This window comes from Amphibalanus amphitrite, unplaced genomic scaffold (assembly GCF_019059575.1).
Source record: "Amphibalanus amphitrite isolate SeventyFive unplaced genomic scaffold, NRLGWU_Aamphi_draft 000044F_arrow, whole genome shotgun sequence".
Lineage (NCBI taxonomy): Eukaryota > Metazoa > Arthropoda > Thecostraca > Balanomorpha > Balanidae > Amphibalanus > Amphibalanus amphitrite.
Genome location: NW_024881540.1, coordinates 1,441,277 through 1,451,651, shown reverse-complemented (window position 1 = coordinate 1,451,651; position 10,375 = coordinate 1,441,277). Strand labels below are relative to the sequence as shown.

The 10,375-nt window shown below is 49.7% G+C and overlaps 1 protein-coding gene across 4 annotated transcripts; it reads right to left on the bottom strand.

Annotated features, from left to right (window-relative positions):
- Positions 1–1,181: 1,181 nt before the first annotated feature.
- Positions 1,182–9,752, bottom strand: LOC122377455 (D-glucuronyl C5-epimerase B-like). 4 transcript variants are annotated; one of them, XM_043357506.1, is made up of 9 exons: positions 9,449–9,752; positions 6,305–6,455; positions 6,039–6,170; positions 5,525–5,696; positions 4,996–5,107; positions 4,449–4,552; positions 4,047–4,213; positions 3,246–3,716; positions 1,182–2,764 (listed from the first exon to the last, which is right to left on the bottom strand). In XM_043357506.1, the coding sequence occupies exons 2-9, from the start codon at positions 6,452–6,454 to the stop codon at positions 2,375–2,377; spliced, it is 1,698 nt and encodes a 565-aa protein (XP_043213441.1). In that variant the 5' UTR covers position 6,455; positions 9,449–9,752; the 3' UTR covers positions 1,182–2,374. The 4 variants fall into 4 exon arrangements, with proteins under 4 accessions (XP_043213441.1, XP_043213442.1, XP_043213440.1 ...); XM_043357507.1 differs by having other exon boundaries at positions 6,305–6,458; positions 9,449–9,749; XM_043357505.1 differs by having other exon boundaries at positions 6,305–6,463; positions 9,449–9,736.
- Positions 9,753–10,375: the final 623 nt, after the last annotated feature.

The window sequence follows — 10,375 nt, the reverse complement described above, 5'->3', positions numbered from 1 at the left end:
CCATATTTTTATAGTTGGGGCGCTCAATAAAAATAAATTGATAGAAAATGTTGAGGCACTTTGAAGTTTTCTAGAGATATTTAAAGATTTCTCACATTCAACATTTTTGTCGCTAGCTGAAGCGTTATATCGACTACAAATAAATTTACACTGATCCAGCAGGCGGCAAATGTGGCGAAGAGAGGCGTATGTGCCGCTTTCTTTGTAGAACGCAACCACTAAATATGAGCACTATATGCGAGTGAGTGTCTGTGCGAGTGTCTGCATATTATTATCCCGGGTTGGGCGATCCGGACACTGCGACCCCTCTTCCTCCGTCGCGGAGCCCCTAGGAAGAGTATATAGAACAGTCCTAGGAGTAGGACCAAGGTCATCTACAGACTCCAAGGCCCAACCTATAGACCCCAACTCTAACGCCATCCAAGGTATAGGACTGCTCCTCAGGTGCTGGTTCACGTGCGGAGGGGGTCCCCGTTTAGAGCGGCTGGGTGCTCTGTTGGTCGTCACTTGTCACCACGAGCAGGTCGTCAGTCGTCACCACGGGCAGGCAGGTCTCTGTTGGTTGTCACTTGGTATATAGGCATTATGCATACTGGTGCCGGTGGAAATTTGTGCTGAGCTAGGGGTGCCCGAGCTGGAGCTCCCCATTGAATTCCACGCCGGCTTGGCTTCGGAGCCGCAACAGACGGCGGAGGTCAAGGTCACAGCTAGGGCGGCTGCGGATTTGTTGTGCCCGGGCACCTCCAGCTCGGCACAAAGTCCCACCTATGTAATAAAGGGCCGTAAGGGTGGTCTCGGCCAAGGCGGCGCATCATGATGGCGGTCGGCGGAACTCTATTAGACCGAAGAGGCTTCACCCATCGGAACAAAAATGAGAATACTAATTGTAAGAAATTGCTTTGGAAATGTCAGTCCTTTATTCCTTGATTGAATGGTACCACAAAAGCAATCATTGTCGCAATTTCCACAAAGTCGAACCAGGGGGTGCGGCAGCGATGTTCGAATTCGAATAGACCAGTAACGTGCACTACAGCATCAGTTTGACGGTGATGACCCATTCACAAGTAAGAAAATGCAGGTAGTAGGTACGTACAACTACATAGGACGCCTGGACCCCAAGATGCAGTACGCCCTAACCCAAGACAATGACAACTGAGGATATGAAGTCGAGCAATGACAGATGAGCCGACAAATCAGTTTATTGTTCATGCCCCGAATACAACTAAACAAAACGTGTCTGGACGGGCACGCCCAATATCCATCTACCCGACAAAGCAGAACTAAGCATGATTTGCGGGCGAAATATCACAGTGATAATTCCTCCGGCGTGCATATTGTGACAAGAGAGATCAGCTGTGAAAGGAGGGAACATTATGCAGTAAAATGAAAAAGGAAAAGCTTAGCTTAGAAAAGACAGAAATTAGCGAAGCAAGTCCAACGTAAATACTTAGCGAGCTAGTAAAAGCATGCAAGACACTTTTCCAGTTGACAAAGATAAAATACACCCTGTAAAATATGTTCTATGTTGTGGAACCGGGTATGGTTCATAGGGTCTCTGCAATCTCGCGTGGCAACAGTTGTCAATACACAGTTGGATCAAAATATGAGATTGCACATTTCAGCAATAGCTTCAGATTCCCTGGTAGCTCATTATGTTGGCCACGCGTTACGACGTCACATCGGTTCACAAACCGCGGCCTCGGTGCGCTCTTAGGTCACTCAGTCGGAACCGCGGCGTCAGGTCAGACAATGCCCGCGACCCTGGTCAGACCGAGGGGTCACACATCAGAGGAGGACACCACAGCCCCTCCCCCCACTCACCCCGCGTTCCTCAGTCAGCCCGCCCCCGCGGTAGCAGACTGCCCGGTTACACCCAGCACCCACCCACCCCGCCGACGGCGTCACGTTGTTAGTCATTGGAGGAGCACAGCCGCGTGGCGCGCGCCGGACGTATCACAGACCAGCTGGAGCGGCCGCCCATCCGGACCCGCCCTCCGGGTTGGACCGCCCGCAGAGAGACACACACAATACACACGGACAGGGTCGGGCCTCGGGGACACACAGCAGAGCGGTAACTACCACAGACCGCCACCACTAACACGCGAATAGCAGCCGCCCCACCGCGCACTGCCGAACTGACTCCATTAATAGACAGATCGACTGCAAATGACTACACTCCATTTTACTTCACATCTGACTTCACTCCACTCCTCTCCACCGCGTATCCACACTGTCTTCACTGACTGCACTTCACCACTGCAGTGTATCCTCCACCCCACTGTACTTCATTATATTCCACTGCAAAGCACTGTTCTCCCCTGCACCACAGCAACCCCATCGACTCGTCCCGCCCCTCCCCACCGGTCGGCGCAGCCTAGTTGTGCGGCGCCCGGTGTCCGCTCATATACTCGGCCCACCGGTCAGCTGTGGTGCTAAACTGCGTGACATTCGGCTCCATCGTGGCTAGAACCAGCAGCTGATTCACGTGCGTCACGTGGTAGTCCCACCGCGCCAGATTGGGCGCCACGTGACACGTGACGTGCCGCAGGTCGTATAACGTACCGGAGCCGGTGTCGTAAAGCGGCAGCAGCGCGCGAAGAGAGCTCACGCCAGCGGTGTACAGTCGGCCGGCCTCCGCCCCGCCGCCGGCTGGATCAGGGTCCGTGCGCCACAGGTCGTACAGGCCCATCAGCGAGTAGATGAAGCCGTTCAGCACCATCGAGGCCGGCACCGTCGGGTACTCTTCATACCAGACGTATTTGTCCTGTGGAGAACACGGTATGTCGGGTGAGGAAGGATCGCAGCGAAGCGGTCTCGAACCCAGAAATAGCTCGATTTCCAAACGTTCCCTTGCAGCTGAGCGTGTCCACAATACCCTTGGCCCTCATAAAACAAAAGCATAATTTCGCACGCGTACCGGAGCCTATCCGCACAACTACGTCACGCAAGGCAGCAAGAAAGGTTGAAACTTACAGCCGATCCCAAACTGTTGCCAACCGCCATCTACCCACAACAGAGTGTTGAAGGGCATCCACCGCAGGACAGACTGGTCTGCAGCATGGCATCCCTCTTCCCCGCCCAAACACGGTATCTTTCTCCCTCAGCGACAGAGTCCGTTTGGCCCAGTAGCAGACTCAAACAACCCTCACTAGCAAAGGCCGTCCCACCAATGAGACTGTCCCCGCCACACCCGCGACAGTCAGTGACAGGTTCTTTCTGCCAGCAGCATAGTCCGTCTCACTGACCTGGAACATGGTGCGCACGCCACCGTCTGCGCTGTCCTTGTTGAACGGCGCGGCGGCCCGCCGGGCGGCGTCCAGGTACCTCCGGTCTCCGGTGGCGCGATAGACTCGTGTCAGCAGCGACATGGCCTGTCCCTGGGCCATGGCCGAGCTCCAGTCGGGCGCCAGCACCATGTGGTTATTGAGGCGCCGCTCCACAGGCACGGTCCACGCGCCGGCAGCCGTCTGGTGGCGCAGCAGCCAGTCGGCCGCCTGGACCGTCTGACCGGCGTGCGCGCTGGATGCCAGCCGCAGCTGGCGCAGCCGGCCGCCACCCGACACACCCAGCCGCACCACTCGCAGCCGCTGGGCCGTCAGCTTGGGCGCGTTCCGGCCGCGGCCGCCCAGACCCTTCAGCGCGTCCACCGTCAGGTCGCGGATGAAGAGCTTGTAGCCGCTCCAGCTGGAGCCCAGCCCGACAAACACGTCCGAACCCTGCCCGGGACAGGACGACGCCAGTCAGCTTAGGTGTACCATATACGAAGTTACAACGTTTGATGGAGAAGGAATGTCATAAACAGCGTCCAAAGACCAAGGAGCAAAACTAAGGATGTTTGAAATCTGTCATGCTAAGCAATGTGAGATATTCAGAAAAGTGTTACAAAATTTAAGCGTTGTAACTAACGTCGTCATAATAAACTAAAGAACGCCTTGAGAGCCATAAATGCTCCACAATTACGCTCCACAGTCACATGCCTCCGTGCAGGAATCTCCATCAATGAAGCATATCGCAGCAGCTACCGCCACGCCTATCAACACCCTCACCTGGGCTGCAATCATCAGGTCGGAGCAGACGTAGTGGACGCGCACGGAGCGACCCAGTGCCGTGTCGCGGAACTGCAGGTCTGCCCAGACAGTGGCATTGGAGGACACCTGGAGCTCCAGCATCAGCAGCGACTTGCCAGACCGGTCCACTGGGATGGTAACTGGGTCTGGAATGGATCGATTATGTCAGTCGGCGGCACAGCGGCAGAGGCTATCAGTGAAAATGACACTGTCCCCTTTCGATATACGTTGCGCGATTATGGTGAGTAAGAGATGACCGAACGTTTTCCCACACGCATACAAATAACAATCGCGCTATTCAACATGTGCATGGCATGCAATAGAATGATAATAACGCAGTGAGCCCATATAGGGTTTCTATTATTACTCGTTCAGACTTACTTGCCGGCGAGAACTCGGCCACATCTTCGTTGAGCTCGGAGTCACGGACCCAGCTAAATGTCGCCCCTGAGCTGGCGCCATTCCGGCTGGGCAGCAGCTCATAACTGGCAGAAAACGAGCATAACCGTGCGGTCAGCGCCCACTATCCTCGGTCAGACCAAGGTCCTTATTCTGATCTACGTCCAGTTCCGCTCGGTCAACACCAAACGCCGCGAAACTAAACTTAAACTGAAACTAAACAAAAAAGCTTACTAAAAAAAACGACCTCAGTCTCGGTGAGAGGCTTCTTTTCCTGGTAACAGTTAACCAGCTTGGCCTCAATTCTAAGTCCGGAGTTGGGCACAGAATGCAAATTTCAAACGCCTGAAGCTGAATTTAGCCCAACAACGGCTAAAGCTAACGGAACTGACGTCATTCCGGCGAACTCAGTACAAGCTAAACTCAGCCTCTAAAGTGATTTACTATCCGGTCAAGATAAGGCGTTATGACGGCGAGCCAGGGTGCCTCGCTCAGAGCACAGCTCCGCTCGTCGCAATAGTTCACTCACTAATTCGGCGGTGGCTCTGTGAGATTCCGGGAGTAGTGCGATAGTCCGAACTGGGCTATCTGGATCACGTAGAAGAAGCCCGAGGGTCGCCACTGAGTGGTGACGGGAACACCTGGGGGAGGGCACGGGTTAGATTAGCACGGGCCGGTCAGATAAGCATGGCTAACATCGGCGAGGACCGGTCAGCAGGACACGGAGCAGTTAGATCGGCATGGCTGGGCCGGGCAATCACAGGACAGGGTGGCAGGTATAGGTCAATTACGGCAGTCCGTGCTATGACAGTAATCACCGCCATTCAGCTGTCCATTCCATACTACATAATGTTGTGTCATAGTATAACACCGTGATCGAAATCAATGCACTGACTCCGCTCTACAACGCTCTACTATCAATGATGTATCCGACCGATGGCGAGACATCTCGCCAGACGCCTACCACATCCTCTATTAATTCGATACAAATCCCGTAAACCAGCCGACCATTCTCAACACTTCCTTCAAACACCAGCATCTCCCTTCAGCGTCCTCACCTTCGGGTCCGCTGATGCACTTGACCCTGTCGCGCTTCTCCACGTTGTAGGTGGCGAAGTACATGAACTGTCCGTCGGGCCTGTACGGCTCCTCGGGAGGGAAGAGCTGGCCGTAGCTGTGCGACCAGTGGAACACCGGCTGGCCGTGCTGCTCAGACAGCTGGCCATACACCTGGGAGGAGGGAGGAGGGGTGCTCACCAGCTCGACAAGTAAAGACAGCTGAGGAGGAAGGTAGGCACAAGAACCGGAGAGATCAGTCTATTCGTAAAGAAGCATCCGGTAGAGCAATGGAGTAAGAATAGGCGGAAGTACATTGTAACACTACAGCATGATAGAATATGTAACCAATCATTCTATTCTCCTTTATCATTATTTGATAAATTATCACGGAGAGACTGGTCGCAAGCTCTTTTATATTTTATGGTACAACAGATATACTAAGCGAATACTAAGCGAAGAAAAAACTGACTAAAAATCCATAAAATGATCCACTGGTTCACACAAATAACTCACCTCAAAGTATTTCTTGATAAACTTAAAAGGAATATACACTTCCTTGCCAGACTTTTTACAGTCTATTGAATACTCTTCATTGATATCACACCTTAGATCAGTCAGATCGTTTCCTTCGGTATCACGATTAAGCTGAAAAAGAGCAACGTGAATCAAAATAAAGCCAAACGAGGAATCAACACAATTCAACCAGGCATTATTGTCCTGATACAACCATTTAGTGACTCTACCATTAGTGCAATTAGAAAAAATATGATATCACTAACCTGTGACTGTCTCCTCTTGGTTGAGGAGTCGGCCGGCGCGGCGGTACTGGGCGGGCCCGGCTCGCCCCCGCAGCGGTTCCAGAAGCTCAGACTGAAGAGCAGGAGGATGATCGTGGCGAACAGCGCCGCCGATCTCGCCCACCAACGCATCCTGCTGGACAGTGATTTCACAGGTGTTACACCAGCCGATAGTCATACAGCTGTGATGGATACTGGGAGTGTGGATTCGATGGCTTTCAGTGAACCCCACTGCTGTCTAGAAAACTGACCCGTGCTCCAACTACAGGCATTCCACTTAGGGACAGCATCACAGTGAAAAGACATGTCTGCAGTGTACGTACTTTAATTTACCTGAATATTTCAAAGAATTGGCATGTATAGAGGTACAGCTCTAGGCAGGATTGCATAGCTTCTGGACAGTTTAAGCCAGAGCAATCGAAGGAGGGGCAGCACCTGGCCCTAGGCTGGATATTACTATGGGCATTCAGCTTGCACTGACCCCAAATTTCAGGAAGCCCCCGCCCATATCACCCCCCAAAAAAAGTCCTTGCATCGATCGCAGTTGCCTTGCAAAAAGGGTCTTCTGATAGTCTAATTGAAGTCTCAGAGGGCCAACACCATTACCTGAATGCCTCATGCTGGTATGAGGCAACCTCACGGCTCACAATGTCTTGAGAGGGATTGGGAGGCTTTGGTACTCAGTACAACCATATGAGTCTGGAATATTATGCCCTCCTCCCCCTCCCCCGACCCACACGCAAACAGGACCACACTGTATGACAGTTTTAATATCACAATGGCATAGGCGGCGGAACGGGGAGGGCACCGGGGCACCGTGCCCCCTTTAATTTTGGCATTTTAACATTAGCCCTATGGGCGTTGCATGGAAAGAATGGGACCAAAAGTCGGCAGTGCCCCCCCCCCCCCCTATTGAACATGTTCCGCCGCTACTGCACAATGGTGTAAGGTCACTTTGCCCATGTAGATTGTGGAATTGTTGTGAATATTTTTTTCAAGCAAAATGAAGAGTTGGTAGCACTGCAGAGTGCAGGGAAGTCAGTTTGTCCAGCCTGAGGACAACACTGAGGCAAACCAGCACACCTAAATGCATGGGTGATGGGTGCAGGCCTGATCAGTGATCTGCTTTAAAATATCTCCTTCACTTTAGTGGAATGTCAGAAGACCAGAGATATCGCCTTGCTTTATGTCCTTGAGCAGCCTTCTAGACTGCAAGACCATAGAAATAAAGAATAGCCACACTTTGGTCAGGGTTGTCATTAACCTTTTGGTTGAAGCACACCCAAATGGCAGGCATACCATTAGATTTTAGGTAAGTTTTAAGGCCTGCGCCCCGTAGGGGGGGGGGCCGAAACGGCCCCCCCCCGTCCTTTTCGGTCGATATCTCCCAAACGGCTGGAGATATCGCCACCAAACTTTCAGTACCCCTCCGGGCATCAATTTTACACATTGTGACTAAAATTTTTCCAGAGGCTATGATAGGTTGGCCACAAATGACGTCAGAATGACGTCATGTTCTGTCATTTTCGACCGAAAAAAGATCTTCGCGAGAAGACCTGTCAGGCCTACATCGTTGAAGATACAGAAAAAATGACCAAGACATAAAAGGTGTAGAATTGACAGGGCTACAAAATTGCTATCTCGGATTTTTGAAATTTCTGAGTTTTGACCCCCAAAAATCAAAAAAGCATTTTTGGATATATTAGCCAAAAATCCAAAAAGTTTTTTGAGTTTCGAAAAAAACGGAATATATGTGATAGTACCTACCGTCTTCTATCTACATACCAAATTTCAGATCGATACCTCATTTTTTGGCCAAGTTATAGCGAAAAAAAACTGTTCAAAAATGCTGACAACAAATTTTCAAACTCAATTTTTGGCAATGCTAGACCTCGTAGAGCAAAACAAAGACCACAATTAGACTCCCCGTGACGATCTGCATCGAATTGATACCCATTTTATGCAAAAATATCAACTTTAAAATTTGACCTAATTTGACCTGACCTTGACCTGACCTTCACTAAAACGTGACCTAGGCTGGCCCCAAAGGCTGCCTAACCCACATAATCGCATTTGTCATGTAAAATGGACCATAAACCATGTATCACATGACACTTTCATAATGTGACCCCCAGTGACCTGACCTCGCTGTGACCTGACCTGGTATCAGTGACCTCAGATAGCAAAGTATGTGTTTGACGAACAATGTACCATCGATGGTTTTCAATAAATTACCAATTTACTCTATTTCACAACACATTTCTTGAAATGCCTGTGAACGGTGAAAATCTGACCTTTGACCTGACCTGTGACGTCATCGGTTTGACCTAGGTCAATGAAATTTGGTCAGAAGGTAGTTCCCGGGTGGGGCTATCGAACGCCGTTTGAATTTTGAAAATCGGCCGGTAACTTTCCGAGATCTTGGGGGGCCTAAGCGGCCCCCCTACGGGTGGTAGGGTCCGCCGGTAGCCCTACGGGGCGCGGGTTAAAGCAGATGTTATGCAGCTTTAAAACTGCATTAAACAAGGCTTGATAATGCTCATTTCTATGCAAAAGAATTTCAGTAGGCCGAATTATGGTCAAGCGTGCCCATTTAGGGAACGCCTTTTCGTTCCCATATGTGGAAACTCCGATCCAAAAATGGGAACAATCCTATATTTGGACTGGGTACTCATGACCATAGTTTCGCCTAATGATTTAAACTGAGGTGGCATGCCAATTGCAAGAACAACAAAAGTTTTGGCATTTGCAGTGCAAGGACACAAGTGCTTTATTTGAAGGTCACCAAGCCATCCTGCTTGGAAGGTGCAAGAATTGGAATATGCTGAACAATTAGCAGAACCCATTGTTGGACACACTGATTACCTACCTACCAGTTACCAGACATGTGCACAAATCCAAAACAACCAAACACAAAAACAAGATGGCTATTAATTAACTGTCTTAAAACATGAAATTGTGGAAATTATTGCTTGTAAAAGCCTCAAAATGAGCTCACTTTTTTGCATTCTTTCAGAGTTGACAGTTTTTAGAAAATACCACAAGATCCATTTCGGATCCATGGTCCGGGATCATTACAGTATTATGACGCAAAAGCCAAAAGAACATGTAAATGTCTATACTCACACTATATTCAGTTTGAAAAGTGAAAACTTTTAACAATTCATTGCCTAAGATTTATGGTAGGTAGCAAAATATCTCTATCTTTAGCTGCAGTTCAGGCACAGAAATAATAAGTACAACTCTGGCCTATATATGGCTTTGACTCTGCCGATGAGTCAACCCCAACCTGCTTGACTTTAAATACAACAAAAACTGACGGAAGCAACAAACTAAAAACTCGACCAAGGCCATACAACTCGACTATAACGTTTTTAAAATCCACACATTATAATAATTTTCAGTCCCGAATTGGGACGCCTTGATTGGGACATAAAGTAGATTTCTATTCATAAGCGACGCTCGCAAGAGCAGCCCAGACGCTGATTCGCCAACACACGAAAAAGTAGCAAACGATAGTGAAAAAAGCAGTTTGGATCAAACGCTGAACACATCAAAAGTGTCTTTGTGCGCAATGACTGTAAAAATGTGGAATCTTCTTCATAAAGGAAATTTGGTATTTTTTCGCAGTATAGCAAGCAATACCCTACACGAGTACTCTTGCCTTCGACACGCCCGCATAACCCGCATAACCTAGAAACGTACCAAAACGATGTATTGCAATCCGCATCTTGGTCCGGAATCTTATACCATGAATGGTCATCGAATGCCTACTAGTGGTCATTTAGTCTAGCGCGAGAAGTTTGTACGACGTGTTTGTACGACCTGCTTTCTAAAAAACTTACTTTCACCAATGAGTGGTCAGCAGGAAACTCGGTGCTTGGTTACCTTGGAAGTTGCACCGTCGACCTAAAAGCTTATAGGCTCAGGCCTTGCACAGATTTGGATACTCAGATCTTGCGATACTTTCTTTGATCCAACGCCTTGGATCCAAATCGGACCCTCCCCATTTAGGTCGAAAAACCGAAGTAAGGCACCACTATTGGGTATTAG

Bases quoted from the DNA above. Each gene is read 5' to 3' on its own strand.
- LOC122377455 (XM_043357504.1), bottom strand. From the start codon at position 7,624: ATGGTATGCCTGCCATTTGGGTGTGCTTCAACCAAAAG. The intron at 5,108-5,524 runs GTGAGGACGCTG...GCCCTCCCCCAG, and splicing joins GTGCATCAGCGGACCCGAAG to GTGTTCCCGTCACCACTCAG. The intron at 3,717-4,046 runs GTGAGGGTGTTG...TGTCCCGGGCAG, and splicing joins ACCTGATGATTGCAGCCCAG to GGTTCGGACGTGTTTGTCGG.